Source organism: Rhamphochromis sp. 'chilingali' (genome assembly GCF_963969265.1).
Source record: "Rhamphochromis sp. 'chilingali' genome assembly, chromosome: 14".
Taxonomy (NCBI): domain Eukaryota; kingdom Metazoa; phylum Chordata; class Actinopteri; order Cichliformes; family Cichlidae; genus Rhamphochromis; species Rhamphochromis sp. 'chilingali'.
The window spans coordinates 11,157,129-11,171,970 of NC_137941.1; the positions used below are offsets into that span (position 1 = coordinate 11,157,129).

A 14,842-nucleotide genomic window follows, 5' to 3' on the forward strand; every position below is an offset into this window, starting at 1 on the left:
CTAGCATTATATCATATACACATAATAGAGTTAGAGGTAGATTTACTAATGCACTGCACCAGAACAAACTGGATTTTAGTGCAAAAAAAGTACTATTTTTAAAGAGAGCGAAGTGACGAGATTGCGTGTAAGATCTGATCCTGTTGCAAGTTGAGTTTCACTGTCTCAAAGTGCAAAATATAAGAAGGAAAATATTTAAATCAAGAGTACAAACTGGTTTACTAATGTCAGTAACAAGCAACTTACTGCTAATTGTCCTAATATAAATGCTGAAAAAAGCATGTCCTACCTGAACTTGATATTATACCTGCGATGTCATGGTCCTGGGCCATGTTGGCCCAGTATTCTTAGTTTTCATGTATTTTTGTATTTTGTTCCTTATTTAGGCCATGTTTCCTGAGTTGCCCTGGTGTGTTGTTCCCCAAGTGTGTTCCCTTCGTGACTCTTACCCCCTGTGTGCCCCTCTGTGTATTCATGAGCCCTCGTCTCTCTTTGTGTTTATTCTGTTTTCCCCAGCCCGTTATGTCTGTGTTTTCCCCGTGCTCTCTCTCCTCCTGTCTGAACCTCTGTACTTCCTGTTTTACTTTGCCCATCTCCCGTCAGTGTGGTGTTCACTCCTGCCGTGTCTTGTTATGATTATCAGTGTCACCTGTGTTCCCCGTGTGCTCCCACTTCCCTCGTTAACCCTCCGTGTATTTATGTCTGCGTCTCCCTCAGTTCTGTGTCGCGTTCTCCCTCATGTTGTGTGTGTTCTTCCCTGTGTTTCTTGGCGAGCTTTGTATTTAGTTTTCCCAGTTTAGTTTTGTATTTCCTACGTTCTGCCTCTCCAGCATTAAAGCTGTAATTTTTGAGTTCATCCCCGTGTCTGTGAGTTTTGCATTTTGGGTCCTCCTCCTGCCTGCCACACAGCGATCCATGACATGCGATAAGAAAATAGTACAGCTTTTTGAAACACCCGTAAAACTAACCACACCTATTGGAACTATTTGGGGATCATGCTCACATGCTATTTTATTCTGTTTAGCAACTCTGGCCCTTATTCTATTATCTTAAAGCTTTAGTTACTTAGCATGTCATTTGATTATCAATCAAGTACACAGGAAGAAAAAAAATGCTGTTTGATGGGAGCTTTTTCATTTCTATCCATCCAGCATGCAGATAACTGAAGACCTTTTTGTTAACACAAGTTATAACATAATTCTAATGTAATTACTGAATTTAGTGCATTAACGAATTACCGTCCATCCCTAGTCTGTTTGAAAATGTAAGCAGTAAAAGTAAAAGCTTGTCAGAAAAAACAAATACTCAAATAAAGTGCAAATACCTGAATATTCAATATAAATGCTTCCAGTTAAGAGAACTGGTTATACATCAGGTGGGACCAGTAGCAACCCAAGCCCAGATTCTAGACATGGCTAGGCAACTCAATAGTGGAGGGCCCAGAGTGCCAAAATGAATTAAAGAATTAAAGAATTAATTATATATTTAATAATTAATTAAATAGCTATTCATTTAATTTAAAAGATTTAATAAAATACTTGTTTACTTATTTAACATTTCAATGAATTGATGTCACGTTTAATTAATTATTTAATCTGTATTTCTATAATTCATTTTGGCACTCATGAGTCTCCACATAAAACAGATAACTGGATTTGAAAAAGATGATACGCCATTCAGACTGCATTCTGGAAACAGAGCTACAGTAGACCCTATTTTTCTTTCTGTATACTAGAGCTTCTTTCGCGTGCTGCAGCAACAGGTGAGTCGCCGCTGTAAAGTTTGTCCCTGCACGGATGCCATCGCAGAGTTTCCTCCCAACAACAACTACACCACTTCTGCTTTCACTGCGCTGCACTGATTTGAATAAATAACAATCTAAAAAGAAATGCCGTAGCTCGGTGCCCCTCCTGTGACACCTGGACACAGTTCCGGATTTATTCACAGTGACCGCAGCACAAATCTCCGCAGCCTTCCGCCGACTTCAAACGGGCGCTCGGTGAGTTTAGTTAGCTTCTTTAGCAGCTGTAGCATCGAGCTAGCCAACTTCTTTATTCGCTTTTCTCTCGTATTCTTAGATAGTGTAGGAAATTCTGTCAGGGGAATAAATAAAAAAAAAAGAAGATGATCACAGTTGTTTCTGTCTTTACTCTGTGACAGAAGAAGCATGGCTGTCAGTCTGTGAAAGTAAACAGCTTCCGAGATTAGATAGCTATTAGACAGATTAGATATGGGTTTTGTTGCCGCCACTGTTTTGTAAATAGAGCTAAAAACAAACAAACAAACAAACAAACAAACACGTAGTCATATTAAACTGACCTTTAATGTAAAAGCATCGATTTTAGTTAACGATGATCACATTACAACGTTGTAATGTGTTTGTATTTCGTATATAAGTGATTTAATCGCCGTGAAGAACCAAAGGTGAAATGTTTGGCAAATTTTGAGAAAGAAATTACTAAGAAGTCGAGCTAAAGTTAATGTTAAAAGCAGAGTTACTTATGTTCATAAGTCACCGTCACATTTTTTAAAATATAATATTAAGAGGCTCTCTCTTTTAATATAAAAGTGGGGGATTTCGCGCAGAATTTGGATGAAAATGTGTTTGTCCATAATAGGCATTAATAACTGTAATACCATTCACCTGATCTGGACTGTTTTAAAGAATATTATGTCCTCTGGATATCAGAAGCTGTAAATATAATATCATTGCTCTACCTGCCAAACTGTGCTTTTTACAGACCTCCACAAGTTCTGTCAGAGATCAGACATCCAACTATTTTAGGGACTCAAAGCATGGGTCATTGTATGTTAGCTTGAGCTTCACTCCTGAGAGTCCATAGTGATAGAGCCATATTACCAGATACCAGATATACCCATAAAAGTGCAAAGCAGCCAGCTCAGGTAGTTTTCTTTAGGACTTTATTATCTAGAAAATGGCAATGATGATAGAACATAATAAATAGGATGGATATAGGGCATGTTCTGTTTGCCCATCAATCTTTTTATGCTTATCCAGTTTGTGGCTGTGGGGGGGCTGGAGTCCCCATTGTCATAGGGGAACAACCTTCTCATGGCTACCACATAGACTCAGTCAGCAAATCTTGGCTGGCCTAATGAGGCCTAATGAAACAGGTGCCTTTCTCTTTACTCTGGATTCACTCAGTGGATTCAAACCAAGGACCTTCTTTCTGTGAGGCTACAATGATTAATATTTAAAAGTGAACTTTTAAAGACAAAGTGTCAAGGACAGGATACTTTAAGCATGTCAGTACTCTGAGACCACAGTAAAGGAACCTGGATAAACTGTGATTACATCAAAAACATCAAGTCTGTTAACAACCTGATCAATGGAAACTATGTTTACATCAAAGAGTATATCTCCTGTAAACTGAAGAACAGGATTTATGTGATACATGATCTATGTAAATATCGCTTCCTTCACCATGTCACTTTTCATGTAATAAAGTGATGTATTAGGGTACAGGGTGCTGCACAAGAGGCTGAAAATCAGTGTTAATGTTTTCTAATATATTTTACCCTGTTCTGTGTTACAGATTTGGTTATTGTCCCTTTATGTGCAGCCACATAAAGGGCCATAAACAAAAAATAAATTAAAAACTTACACCTGAATAGTGGACAATTGTAAATAAATGCCTTGGAAAACAGCTCTTGACCACATTTCAGTCATATGCAAACATTGGGACAAATGTTATTGCATGTTATTACATCTGAACCAGAGAAAACCAACTGACATAATGACTTAAGTGTTTTTGGTACATGCCAGAGTTGCATCAAGTGATAAACTGAATGTGTCTTTGTGGTTGTTGTACCAAATAAGCCCCTGGAGCCTGATAAACCAACGAGGCACTGCAGCAGGACAGAGGATTCACTTTGTTCCTATCAGCTGAGTCATTCAGAGGGAAAACAAAGAAGAGCTTTGAAGAAATGAACATACAAGTGTCATAAGTGTACTGAGGAATGGGGAGCCTGAAGTGATGGAGATTCCAGAGGCAAGGTAAGCACATAGGAGCGCTTTCAGCAGACCTTGGCTTTATAATCTCTGAGAAACTTGTTTTAAGTGGAAACATGTTGAACATAAAAGCAAGATCCTTTATACCTTTAGCCTTCATTTAATCTTGGACAATCTCTCAAGCAGTGTGTTAAGCTTTTATTTATGTACATTAAAACACAAAGTTCATACCATTAATCTAAGAGAAACTGCTTTGCAACTTACAAGTTTTTTTGTGTGTTTTATTAAGCTCTCATTAGCTCCGTATATTCACAAATGGGCATATATTGACATTCACAAATACAGAAATGTAAACAAGCATGCTCTTCTCATAGGGATATTGAAAGTCATAGAAGAGAACATAAGAAAAAAATCACTGTTGGTGGACATTTACTCAAAAACAATAACAATTAAAGTTTAATTAAACCTTACTTATTGAACCTTTTCTGTTCAGTAAATAAGTATTCCAGTAAACATTAGTTCTTCTATAATTTCATTTCCACTACAGCTCAAGCGAAACTTTTATGCTAATGGTTATAACTACAGCACTGTGCAAAAGTCTTGAGTCATTCCTCATTTCTTTATATTAATTAAATAAAATTTTATTGAGTGACTGTGTCTTCTTTTGAACTGAGAGAATTGCTCTTCAATTTTCTCATCTGATTCTGATATTTCTGATAATAGAGGAAAACAAGCTCTGAACAAGGTTTTACTGATGATTACAGGCATCAACATTCATAACTGTAAGTAAATGATGGGCATCCTTGTTTTCTGATGCTGTCTATTATTACAGACTACCTAAATTAAAATGTAGAAATGAAAAAATAAATTAACTTAACCTTGTAACTTTTTCAGAAGCTGCACACTATTGTTACAGACTAAACAATATTTTTTACCTGGGATGTTTTTAACCAGCTCCTCAAAGCCCTGCTCTTCCACCCTGTAAACCACACCAGTAATTTCCATCCATCATTTCCTCTTCCTGTCTCATGGAGTGTAGCTAGTGATTCCTCCAATGTTTTTGTAGAGTCAAATAAAGAAACTGGAACAAATGATGTGTTTTGTGCCAGGCTGCTTGTAAGAGAGTATATAAAGATAGAAATTTAAGAATTGCTTCTTTGGCAAGTTTCACTGTTATGTGTTTACCCTAACCATGGTTCATCTCTTGAGTTAGGTGCCTTTTTAATACTTTAGTGATTCATAGGGTAAGTTTAACAACCAAACCAAATAAGCATTAATCTTAAAATGGCCGGATACAGGGACTGGAATGACCAAAGAAAAAGAATTCAGAGATCTCCAGAAAGCTTGAAGAACTATTGCTTAAGACTACTTTAAAAAATGTAGAAGTCTGACTTATTGAAAGCAAAATATGAAGAAATGAGGGGTTATTCAAAAGTTTCCCACAGTGGTGTGTGCATTTCATAATCACACAGAAAATACACAATACCAGAAGTACATTTTTTAATAATGTGAGAGTTTTGGTTTGGTTTTGTACTGTATAAAAAGAATAGACAGAGCTTCTAGGTCTGAAAAGTAATGCCAGTGCTGAAGTGCCTTAAAGCTGATGGTGAGCAGGGGGAGATACCTTTGTCTGTGCTCCCTTGACCGTGCCCTCAGTAAATACAATCTTGATTAATTTAGAGTTTCAGTCAGTAAATTCCACTGTTATTGAATACTACATGATGTCTATTTTGTGAATTATGTTCCCCATTAAAGTGCAGAGAAACAATAAATTCTATTGTAACATACTCAGAAATCCTGTATCTGTAACATTTTCAGCTTTGATTACATACAAACAGGAATATCAGAACCTTACTAGGTGTGCCTATACTCAGTTGTTTATTTATTGTTTATTGGTACAGGAACATGTGTATATATCATAAACACGTGCCACATGCCACAAGTTCTATACCCTAAGCTAATTTTTAGTCCCAATCCTGTCATATATTTGTGTCTAGTTCAGTATGAGGGCTGTGTAAGCTGCACAGACTTGTTCGTCTACTTCAAAACTAAATTGCGTGTCAGGGCCGGCAGACATTGAGCAAATAATTATTGTTTGACAGATGGATGTGATGGAATATAATCCATCTGTCACTCAAAGTTGTGTCACTAAACCACATCTAATCTCTGCAGTAGTGGTTTCCAGGTGCAGAATTTGGAGAATCTGTTCAGGTTGATCACATCTGAATGCACAGACTTATTAAGACTTGCTTATTTAATCTTTCACGCTTCATTGCAGCCTCGCAGATGAGCAGGCTCCCACATTTCCAGACCGAGGACTCCTCCATGTTTGGCATTCAGCGGGCCACAGCAGGCAGCTCTGTCCAGATAGGGTGCTGCTGTCCAGGCCCGTGCTGCAGGTCTCCCTGGGGGAACACCACGGCCTCCTGCTCGCACAGGGTAAGTTTGATTGTAGTAAAGAAGGCCCCACTTTCATTTATGCTTCATCACTGCATTTCTTCTCAGATGTTACTGTCTTTCAGGTGGTCAGGTGTATTCATTTGGAGAGCTTTTATGGAGGGATCTGAGCGTCCCCGTGTCTGCTCCGGTGCCAGAGGTCTCTCTGCTGGGAAAGACGGTGGTCCGTGTGGCTGCTGGCGGCTTCCACTGCGGTGCACTGAGCGAGCAGGGTAGCGTCTACATGTGGGGGGAGAATACTGCAGGACAGTGTGGGCAAACAGAGAAGGGTACAGTCACAAACATCACCGGTTAGTTAACACCTTTCTTCTGAATGTTCCTAACTTTTACCCTTGTGTTCAGCCTCTGCTCTCCATTGTAACTTCCCTCCTTCCTCACTACCTCCGTCAGCTTCTTTCTCGCTTATCTTTTACTTCTGTTCTTTGTCAGAGATTCAACACTTTCTTTTCTCATTACTTTTATCCATTGTTGTGAAACTTCCATTTTCTGTCAGTGCTTCCTCCCATTTTTTGCAACATGGTTTATTTTTTTATTTACGTTCTTTATAAATGCTGATATTAATTTACCAGCTACGTGTTTATGAGGCCTTAAAACTGATTTTTAAAGCACCAATGGTGATAGTAGATATGAGGTTGACAAATAAAAACTTGTTAAATTAGATGAAACAGTTAAAAAGAGGCATTTATTTACTTCTATGTCAGGCTTAATATGATTTAAATGAAACAGAAAATTACCCCACAGTTCCAGAGCCTTGTCCTGTCATCGTGGTGGACGGTGAGGTCGTTCCTCCAGTGGTGGTTCGAATTGTGGACCTTGCCTGTGGACGGGAACACAGCCTGGCTCTGTCAGCTCAGAACGAGCTGTGGGCGTGGGGTAGTGGCTGCCAACTCGGCCTGGTCACCAACACCTTCCCTGTGGGGAAACCACAGAAGGTAATACTACAACTCTTTTCCTGTTATAGATATGAATGAAGATTTAAAAAACCTTCCCTGTTAAATGTAGTTGTAAGTTGTTAATGAATTAAATGACATGAAGTACTGCTGTAGCAATAGTTAAACAAGTGTCACTACTAATTTATTTATACAGCTCATACAAATATCACAAAACAGGAAAATAGGTGCTCGAGTGTAAATGGTTAAACCGTTTTCTCAGTACATGTTAATAATATTAGACATTTTAAAGTATTAGTTAATTTATGAAATGGTTCATTTACTCTTGTGTTCTTTATCCTCTGTGTCCAAAGGTGGAACACTTGGCAGGCAGACATGTGATTCAGGTAAAATCTAATTTCATTGCCATGTTAAACCTCCAAAGCTGTGATGTTCTGTTTTAGCTTTACTGGCTGTATTTCTTCCTGCAGGTGGCCTGCGGTGCATACCACAGCCTGGCTCTTGTCCGCAGGTTACCTCCTCAGGACTATAATACCCAGCATGCCCCTAAGAAGAAGGAGCGAGGCCAGTCACCCCACTACTCGGTGACAGAAAGGGAGGAGCTCTCAGCAGTTGAGGATTCTCATTACTGCCCACTCGGAGTGGAGTTAACTGAAGTGATGAAAGGAGAGGTAAATAAAAATACAAACAGGAATAAGTAAAAGAACAATAATGAAAAGGGGACTACACAAATTGTAAAATAACTGCCAGTACTTACAACAGTAGAGCAAATTATTGTGAATACTCTAGAATAAGATGAATGCAGCTATTAATTCCATATAGGAGTTTTAAGTACAGGAGAAACGCATTTTGAAGTCTTTAAAAACAAATGTGAGCACTTTACAATTATCACAATCTCAAGCCAAAATATAATTTTTGTTCAGCTTTTTTCTATAACTGTCTTGGAGCATCAATATTAAAGGATACATCACAGTTTCTGTAGAAAAATGTAGAGAAAAAGAAACAAGCATCAGTGCCCTGTATGTTTAAATTCTGATAATACACGGGGTGAACTTTAAAGAGTCACACCATCATGTGGCATGGGTGGTCAAAACAAGTTCTAGCATATGAAAGCTCTTCTTTATAACTACATTTTAATTTGAGGCTCATCTTCTATCTGTGATTCTTTCTGTGTCCAAATCCGCTAATTTTGACCAGGTCAAGTGGGAAGCATGGAATAAAACTCTAAACAGTGAGAGTTATTCTGGCATACATTCCACAAGTATACTGATGTTCAGTTTTACTTGTGTAATGAGGCCAAAAAGGATATGGTTGTAGGTAATTTCTTGAATTTTATTTATTTATTTTTTGTAAAAAAATGTAAAAAAATAAAAAAATAAAAATGTAGCTTTAAAAAAAAAGGTACGGCACAGCTAATCAGAGCTGCCAGTCAGGAAGTGTGAAGGAAACTGACCGGTCATAAAAAGGCCACTTCCTCCCTCCCTCCCTTGCAGCAGAGTTATTTGAATGGGTCACTACTGAATGTGTCACCACCTAACACACTGTTGGTCGCTATTGGTGACATGTAAATGACCAACAGTGTGTTAGGCGGTGCAATCATGATGTTTTATCGCATTAGTGAGTGTATATAAAGCCTCAACATCCTGTTAATCTGAATAATGTCCAGTTCCAACATTTTACAGGTGTGTAATTGTTGAAAATTGACTAAAAACAAGTAATTTACATAATCAGGAACCATAGCTTTCTCAACAATGTGTGATACCCCTTGTCATTTTGTGTTCACAGACGTCTTTCCAAGTTCGAGGACCCAGACGAAGGCTCCGGGCTGGAGCAACATCAGCAAGCAGCAGTCCTGGTTCTGATGACAGCAAATCTAACACTAAACAGTACGTTACTACATAACTCACTTAATTTTAAAAATAATTCCTAACTCTCATAGTTGTCTTTCCTTGCCTTTCCTCCACTGGAAAACTTTAGCCCAACCCTTGAATCTCAGGGTCAAACTGACAGTGTAACAGAGACTGACGGCAGCCCAAAAGTGCACTTGCTGTCAGGCTGGAGAACCAACAAGAACTTCTCTGAAGACCTGGAGTTGCAAAATCTCCTTGAGGAACTCTCTGATCAGTCATTAGATAAACAAGACACTGACTCACTGAGCAGCCACACCTCAGGTTTGTGATATTCGTCTCTTCGATGTTTTGAAATTTATCATTTAATGTAACAATTAATATAATTGACTGTTTTTCTCTTCTTGATTCATCCTTCACTCATTCCTTTGTTTTCAATTGCTGTTTTTTGCTGCTTTCTGTAATGTTTTCTCTTCTCTTATCTGTTCTATCCAGACGACAGCTGCATTTCCTCAACTCCTTCCTCTGACCTGCTGACTTCCAGTTACAAAGATGACTTAAATACAAAGAGACAAATGCACAAGTAAGACTGTGTTTCAAAACCGTGTCCCAGAACTGCAAAGCATGAATAATAATCGTCGACTAATGCAGATACACGCCCTGCCAGGATGTCTGTTATCTTCAGGGTATTAGCAGCTTAACATTTGACCTTCTGTTCCACAGTAACAGTGGACTGTCTGGGTCACACTCCTCTTCCCCAGTGTGTCTGAATGAAGTTCGACTCTGTCTGGAGAAGGAAAAGCCGTCCCTGCAGGGACTGAAGAGCTCTAGTCTCACAAACATACACCAGAAGGGGAAAACGGCAACGAGCAGGAGAAGCTCGCTTCCTGGAACACCCACCCACGGTAGGAATGATAGGGTGTGAACAGCTTAACTGTACATTTGGGAAATGAGCTTATTTACTTTACTTTCAAGAGTGAGATGAGAAGATTCCCCAAACTCAAAATATGGAGCCAGGAGACTGTTAGCATAGCTTTTCATCAAGACACTGAGAAGCTATTAACAAAAAAACAGACACACCATTTGATTCTGTGTAAAACCACAGCTGTTAGTGTTTTTGCATCTGTACTTGTATTTGAAATGAACAAACAAGAGGTAATTCCTGTAGTTCTAGCTTTGGAACTACAGGAACTGCTGTTAGGATTGTGTTTGATTATGAATTTTAACTTTTTACATTAGTAATTAGTGAAATATAGCAGTATGGACTGAACACGTTTATACGCTATCTGGCACTTTTGTCGATTACCTGCAACAGAACACACAGCGCAGTTCCTGCCTGTGTTTGCATTTCACTTTGACGCATTTAAGACCAACATATCTTTTAAAACTTGAGCTTATGTGTTCAATAAACTGATAAGTCAATCAAGGTTATTCTTGCTTTCTGAATATATCTTTTTTCATTATTAAAGCATTTCTCAATCTCTATAAAAAATGACATTCAAGTAGCCTGAAAATGTCATTTGGTCTCACCAATAAGTTGAGAAATCTCTCTGTACATCTACCTGTTTTGTGCTTATCTTGACAACTGCTTGTCCAGTCCAGTCAGTGTTGGCCCTTGCATTACTGGGGACATGTGTAAGTGCTTTGCAGAGTATGAGATTATTTGGGTTATCCGTTCTCATACTTTGGGTCACTTTCATTTACAAGTGGCCCTCTGCCTGATCCACTCTGTGTACGGGGAGGAGGGGCAAAGAAAGTTTTCACAGGACTGTTTGCAGCCATCTTAAAAATTAAGGGCACTTCATGATTCAGTAGCTTGTAAAACCTCCTTTAGGAGCAATAACTTGAAGTAACTATTTTCTGTATGACTGGATCAGTCTCTCACATCATTGTGGAGGAATTTTGGACCGCTCTTCATGAACGCAATATTTTAACATGCTAACTGAGGCCTAACTTATCTGAGCATTGCATGGTCTGACCTTTGGGTGAATTCCTTGGGACGTCCACTCATGGGAAGATTGTGGGATTGTGTTAACACACAACTGAATGCTCCAGACCAGAAAATTGCCAAAACTTCTGCATTTGTAGAGGTGGTGACAGCTGCTGATGATCAGTTTATCACATACATTCGATGAGCAGCACCCACACAATTTCTAATTTTGTTTGGCTGTCTTTGTGAAGATATAATAATGCATTACTAATCATCTTACTTTTAATATTACCTTTAAGTTTAATCATCACTAGTAAGTGCCACACTCTCGCGTAACCTAATTCAACCAAGTCTTTAGCCCTCAACTCTTGAAAGAACTTTGTGAGAATTTTATTGTAATAAGTCATGAAATGTTGTAAAGCTTGCTGGACATCTAATTTTACATTTGGTGTCCTGTAATAAATTACCTCCTTTGTTTTGTTTGGATCAGAGGATCTTAGGAAAGCTGTTTTGGAATATGATAAGAATATTTTAACAGGCATTTTATCAGATTTTAATTAAAACGTTACCTTCTAGCCTCTATTAAAACAACACAATCGAGATGAATGGATTATTGTGCCACATACTTTTGCTTCTCCAATTTCACTACCTGATAGAATAAGAAGTAAACCCGCAATGGGTTTATTTCAGTTCACTTTTTCATGTTGCATTTTCAGTGGAATTAGACCTAGAGTTCTTCATTTTTTTAGGATTCAAGTTTACACAGTTTTCCCATTTTAGCAAACACCTTATACTCTCTCTATATAACTCTATCCCAATACTAGTACTGGTAATTTCTGATGACTGTGCTAATGATTTCAAATAACTTTACTTAATAAGGGTTGTATGAAATACATTGATTGTGCCATACAAGGGCCGGCAGACTCTCAGTTTCTGGTTTTCCAGGAGTTTCAGGAGCGTAAAAATGAAAGTGTCTCGTCAGCCGACGCAGAAATGAAAACCACGTTGACATTTTAGGTTTTTGCTGAAAAGCCTTGTTTAAAAAAAATATAATATATTAGATATATTGAATAGCAGAATGTTTTTATTGATGTTGTGACTTTCTGCTCTGTGCCTGCTTATCCTGGTTCAACAGCTTGACTCAGCTCCCGGTTAGTTTAAGTATTTTGTAGGTACAAGGTGGCACATGTTGATTCCAGTGAAGTAGTGAAGCTCTGTGAGTCGTTAGGGTGTGTTCATGCAAACCCTTGTGGGTGCGGTTTGTTTGCGTTTGCTCATGTAGCATGGTCAATAACACTGCACTGAACTCTGATGCAGTTTGTTTGCAGAGAAGACATAAACACTGAATTTTCTGAATTAATGACATCTCTTAAAATCTCAGAAGAGCCACGAAAGTTTGTTTTCACAAGCAATAACGATCCCCTTCCTTAGTTTATGCTCAAAATATTGGGAGATACTGGCGTCTTTATCTGTTGAGTCGCCCCTTGGCCAGTCTGAATTCATTTTCAATGGATCATCCTGAAGCTATGTTGATTCAGCTGATTGTGGGAAACACTGCAGATTGTATTCTGTAGCAATAACATTCATATTACTCAAAGATTGCTCAAGTCCATCTAGGCTTTTTTAGGATTTCAAGATCATTCTGAAACATTGACAAAAAACATTTTGTACTAGAGTTATGTAATTTTAATGAAAAACTCAATTTACAATATAGATAAATGCTCAAATATGACAATTATGTGAGGATTCAGTTATTTGAATGTCCTCACCTAGTGTATTTTTTCTTTTATTCAGTCAATGCTTTCTTATTCTGTGATTTGCTGGTGTGGTAGTCTTAATGTAACGACAAACCATCATATTGAATCCCAAGCATCTTTTATACATGGACTACTCTCTGCAAAGCAGGTTCCCCCACAGGGACATTAAAGTTTTACTCTACTCTGCTCGTGTATTTTTCCGTTAGGGTCTCCTCGGAGGCGACACCCTTGTGCTTGCAGGCCGTCCTCAGCTGGTGGGGCTCCGGCTGGAGCACCAGAGGAGGCAGAAGATGGCCTGCCATTTCTGGAGACAGAGATTTGGAGCTGGGGCCGTGGCTCTGAGGGACAACTTGGTCATGGAGATCAGCTCGCCAGGTGGGGACCAAAAATAAAGTGTAACAGTGATATTTAAAATTAAAATGTCTATATTGTATTTACGATATGTCTATGATGATGTAATAAGCATAATTATTATTTAAAGGTGAATTGAACAGAATTACATTAAAAGACAATTAGATACAACCTTTTGGGATGAAATGCTCAATTGAATTAGTTGGAAATGTGTAAAGAAAGAAATTATAACCACAAGATTCGAGTGAACTGTGTTTGTGTGTCCAGACTCCAGCCTCTATGCATCAAGTCTTTAACAGGTGAAGAAGTGATCAAAGTTGCTGCAGGCTCGCACCATTCACTGGCTCTCACTGCTCAGTGCCAGGTAACAAAAACGGCACACACTTAGCATGATTAGACAAACAGGTGCCATTTCTAAGTACCCCCTTTGACATTAAATGCTCCCAAGCTCTGGAGACCTTACCCTACTAAATATTGCTACTTGTACTTGCATGCTGAGATGAGCTTAACATTTCTGTATGTTTTAATGAGAAGTCCAGAAAGATGAGTTATGCTTTAACAAAATGCTAATAGACATCCTAATTAAACATCAACCTTTGTGACTCAATCTTAAAAATAAGATGTAATTAACTGTCTTATGATACTTTAATCATGTTATTTTTCAAGGTCTCAAGTTTCAAGCATTACTTGTATGTAAGTGCATGCTCACCCCCTATTTCATCTCTTCTGTGCTGTAGGTGTACTCATGGGGCAGCAACATGTGTGGACAACTCGGCCACGTGAACAGCCCCGTCACTGTCCCTCAGCAGGCGAAGGTACAGAAATCTCATCCCATTTTTTAAAATTTAATTCACACATTTCACACTTCTAGCCAAAGATTTAGTCATTCACATAGATTATTATTTTCGCTAATGTAGGAAAACATAGCAACACCATCCATTTCCTAATATTACTCTGTTTCGTTGTGGGTGGACCACCATAGCTGTCTGATGGGCTTCGTGTTTGGGACTTGTCAGCCGGTCAGAGCCACACCCTGCTCCTGGCTGATGGAGACTGTGTGCAGCCAGTCCTGTTGTACTGCGGCCAACAGAAGGAGCCAGTGCAAACTGAGAGGCTAAACCAGAGTGAAAGCTCAAGCAAGAGGTCACCCAACAGAGTGGAGCGTTATACAGTCATGCCCACCCTGCTGCCCTTCTGCATTGAGGTTTGTAGGTCCAAAGCGCAACTTAACACAGACAGTAAGGAAAATGATGGGTGGAGCATTTTTTCCGCTAAAGCACGAACATATTTATGAGATGGAAGTTCTTACTCACACCAGCCTAACTCTAACTGTAATTGTAACCTAAATGTTACCCTCTTGTTTTTGCTGTGTGTGTGTAGATGGGTTACGTTAGCAGTGTGTGCAGTGGAGGTCAGAGCTGTGCGGTGCTGGCAGACCACAATGTCATGGGTTTTATTTCGGCTATCCACGAGCTGGCCTCCAGAGAGAGGCACTTGTACTGTTGGTGCAGCAGCGTCAGGAAGATCCTCCTCACCCCTCTGCGTAAAAGAGGTCAGAGAGCATCTACTGCCTCGTTCTGCCTAATTAAAACATTTATTAAAATTAGTGTTTGTGTGTGTGTGTGTGTGTTTTCTCA

General features: G+C 38.9%; 1 protein-coding gene across 4 annotated transcripts in view; it reads left to right on the plus strand.

The window, feature by feature from the left end:
* Window positions 1-1,809: 1,809 nt before the first annotated feature.
* The window catches only part of LOC308409327 (alsin-like), a 33,469-nt gene continuing 20,436 nt past the window's right edge, over window positions 1,810-14,842 (plus strand). For all 4 annotated transcript variants that reach the window (XR_013974005.1, XM_080901979.1, XM_080901980.1 and 1 more), the window contains exons 1-16: window positions 1,810-1,999; window positions 3,842-4,018; window positions 6,252-6,412; window positions 6,496-6,720; window positions 7,172-7,362; window positions 7,674-7,706; window positions 7,791-7,991; window positions 9,106-9,206; window positions 9,298-9,491; window positions 9,663-9,750; window positions 9,891-10,072; window positions 13,061-13,229; window positions 13,473-13,569; window positions 13,943-14,020; window positions 14,188-14,409; window positions 14,586-14,757. Coding sequence is in view for 3 of the 4 variants with exons in the window: in XM_080901979.1 (XP_080758105.1) it covers window positions 3,999-4,018; window positions 6,252-6,412; window positions 6,496-6,720; window positions 7,172-7,362; window positions 7,674-7,706; window positions 7,791-7,991; window positions 9,106-9,206; window positions 9,298-9,491; window positions 9,663-9,750; window positions 9,891-10,072; window positions 13,061-13,229; window positions 13,473-13,569; window positions 13,943-14,020; window positions 14,188-14,409; window positions 14,586-14,757 (2,134 nt within the window). In the remaining variant the exon portion in view is untranslated. The remainder of the gene's footprint in view (window positions 2,000-3,841; window positions 4,019-6,251; window positions 6,413-6,495; window positions 6,721-7,171; window positions 7,363-7,673; window positions 7,707-7,790; window positions 7,992-9,105; window positions 9,207-9,297; window positions 9,492-9,662; window positions 9,751-9,890; window positions 10,073-13,060; window positions 13,230-13,472; window positions 13,570-13,942; window positions 14,021-14,187; window positions 14,410-14,585; window positions 14,758-14,842) is intronic.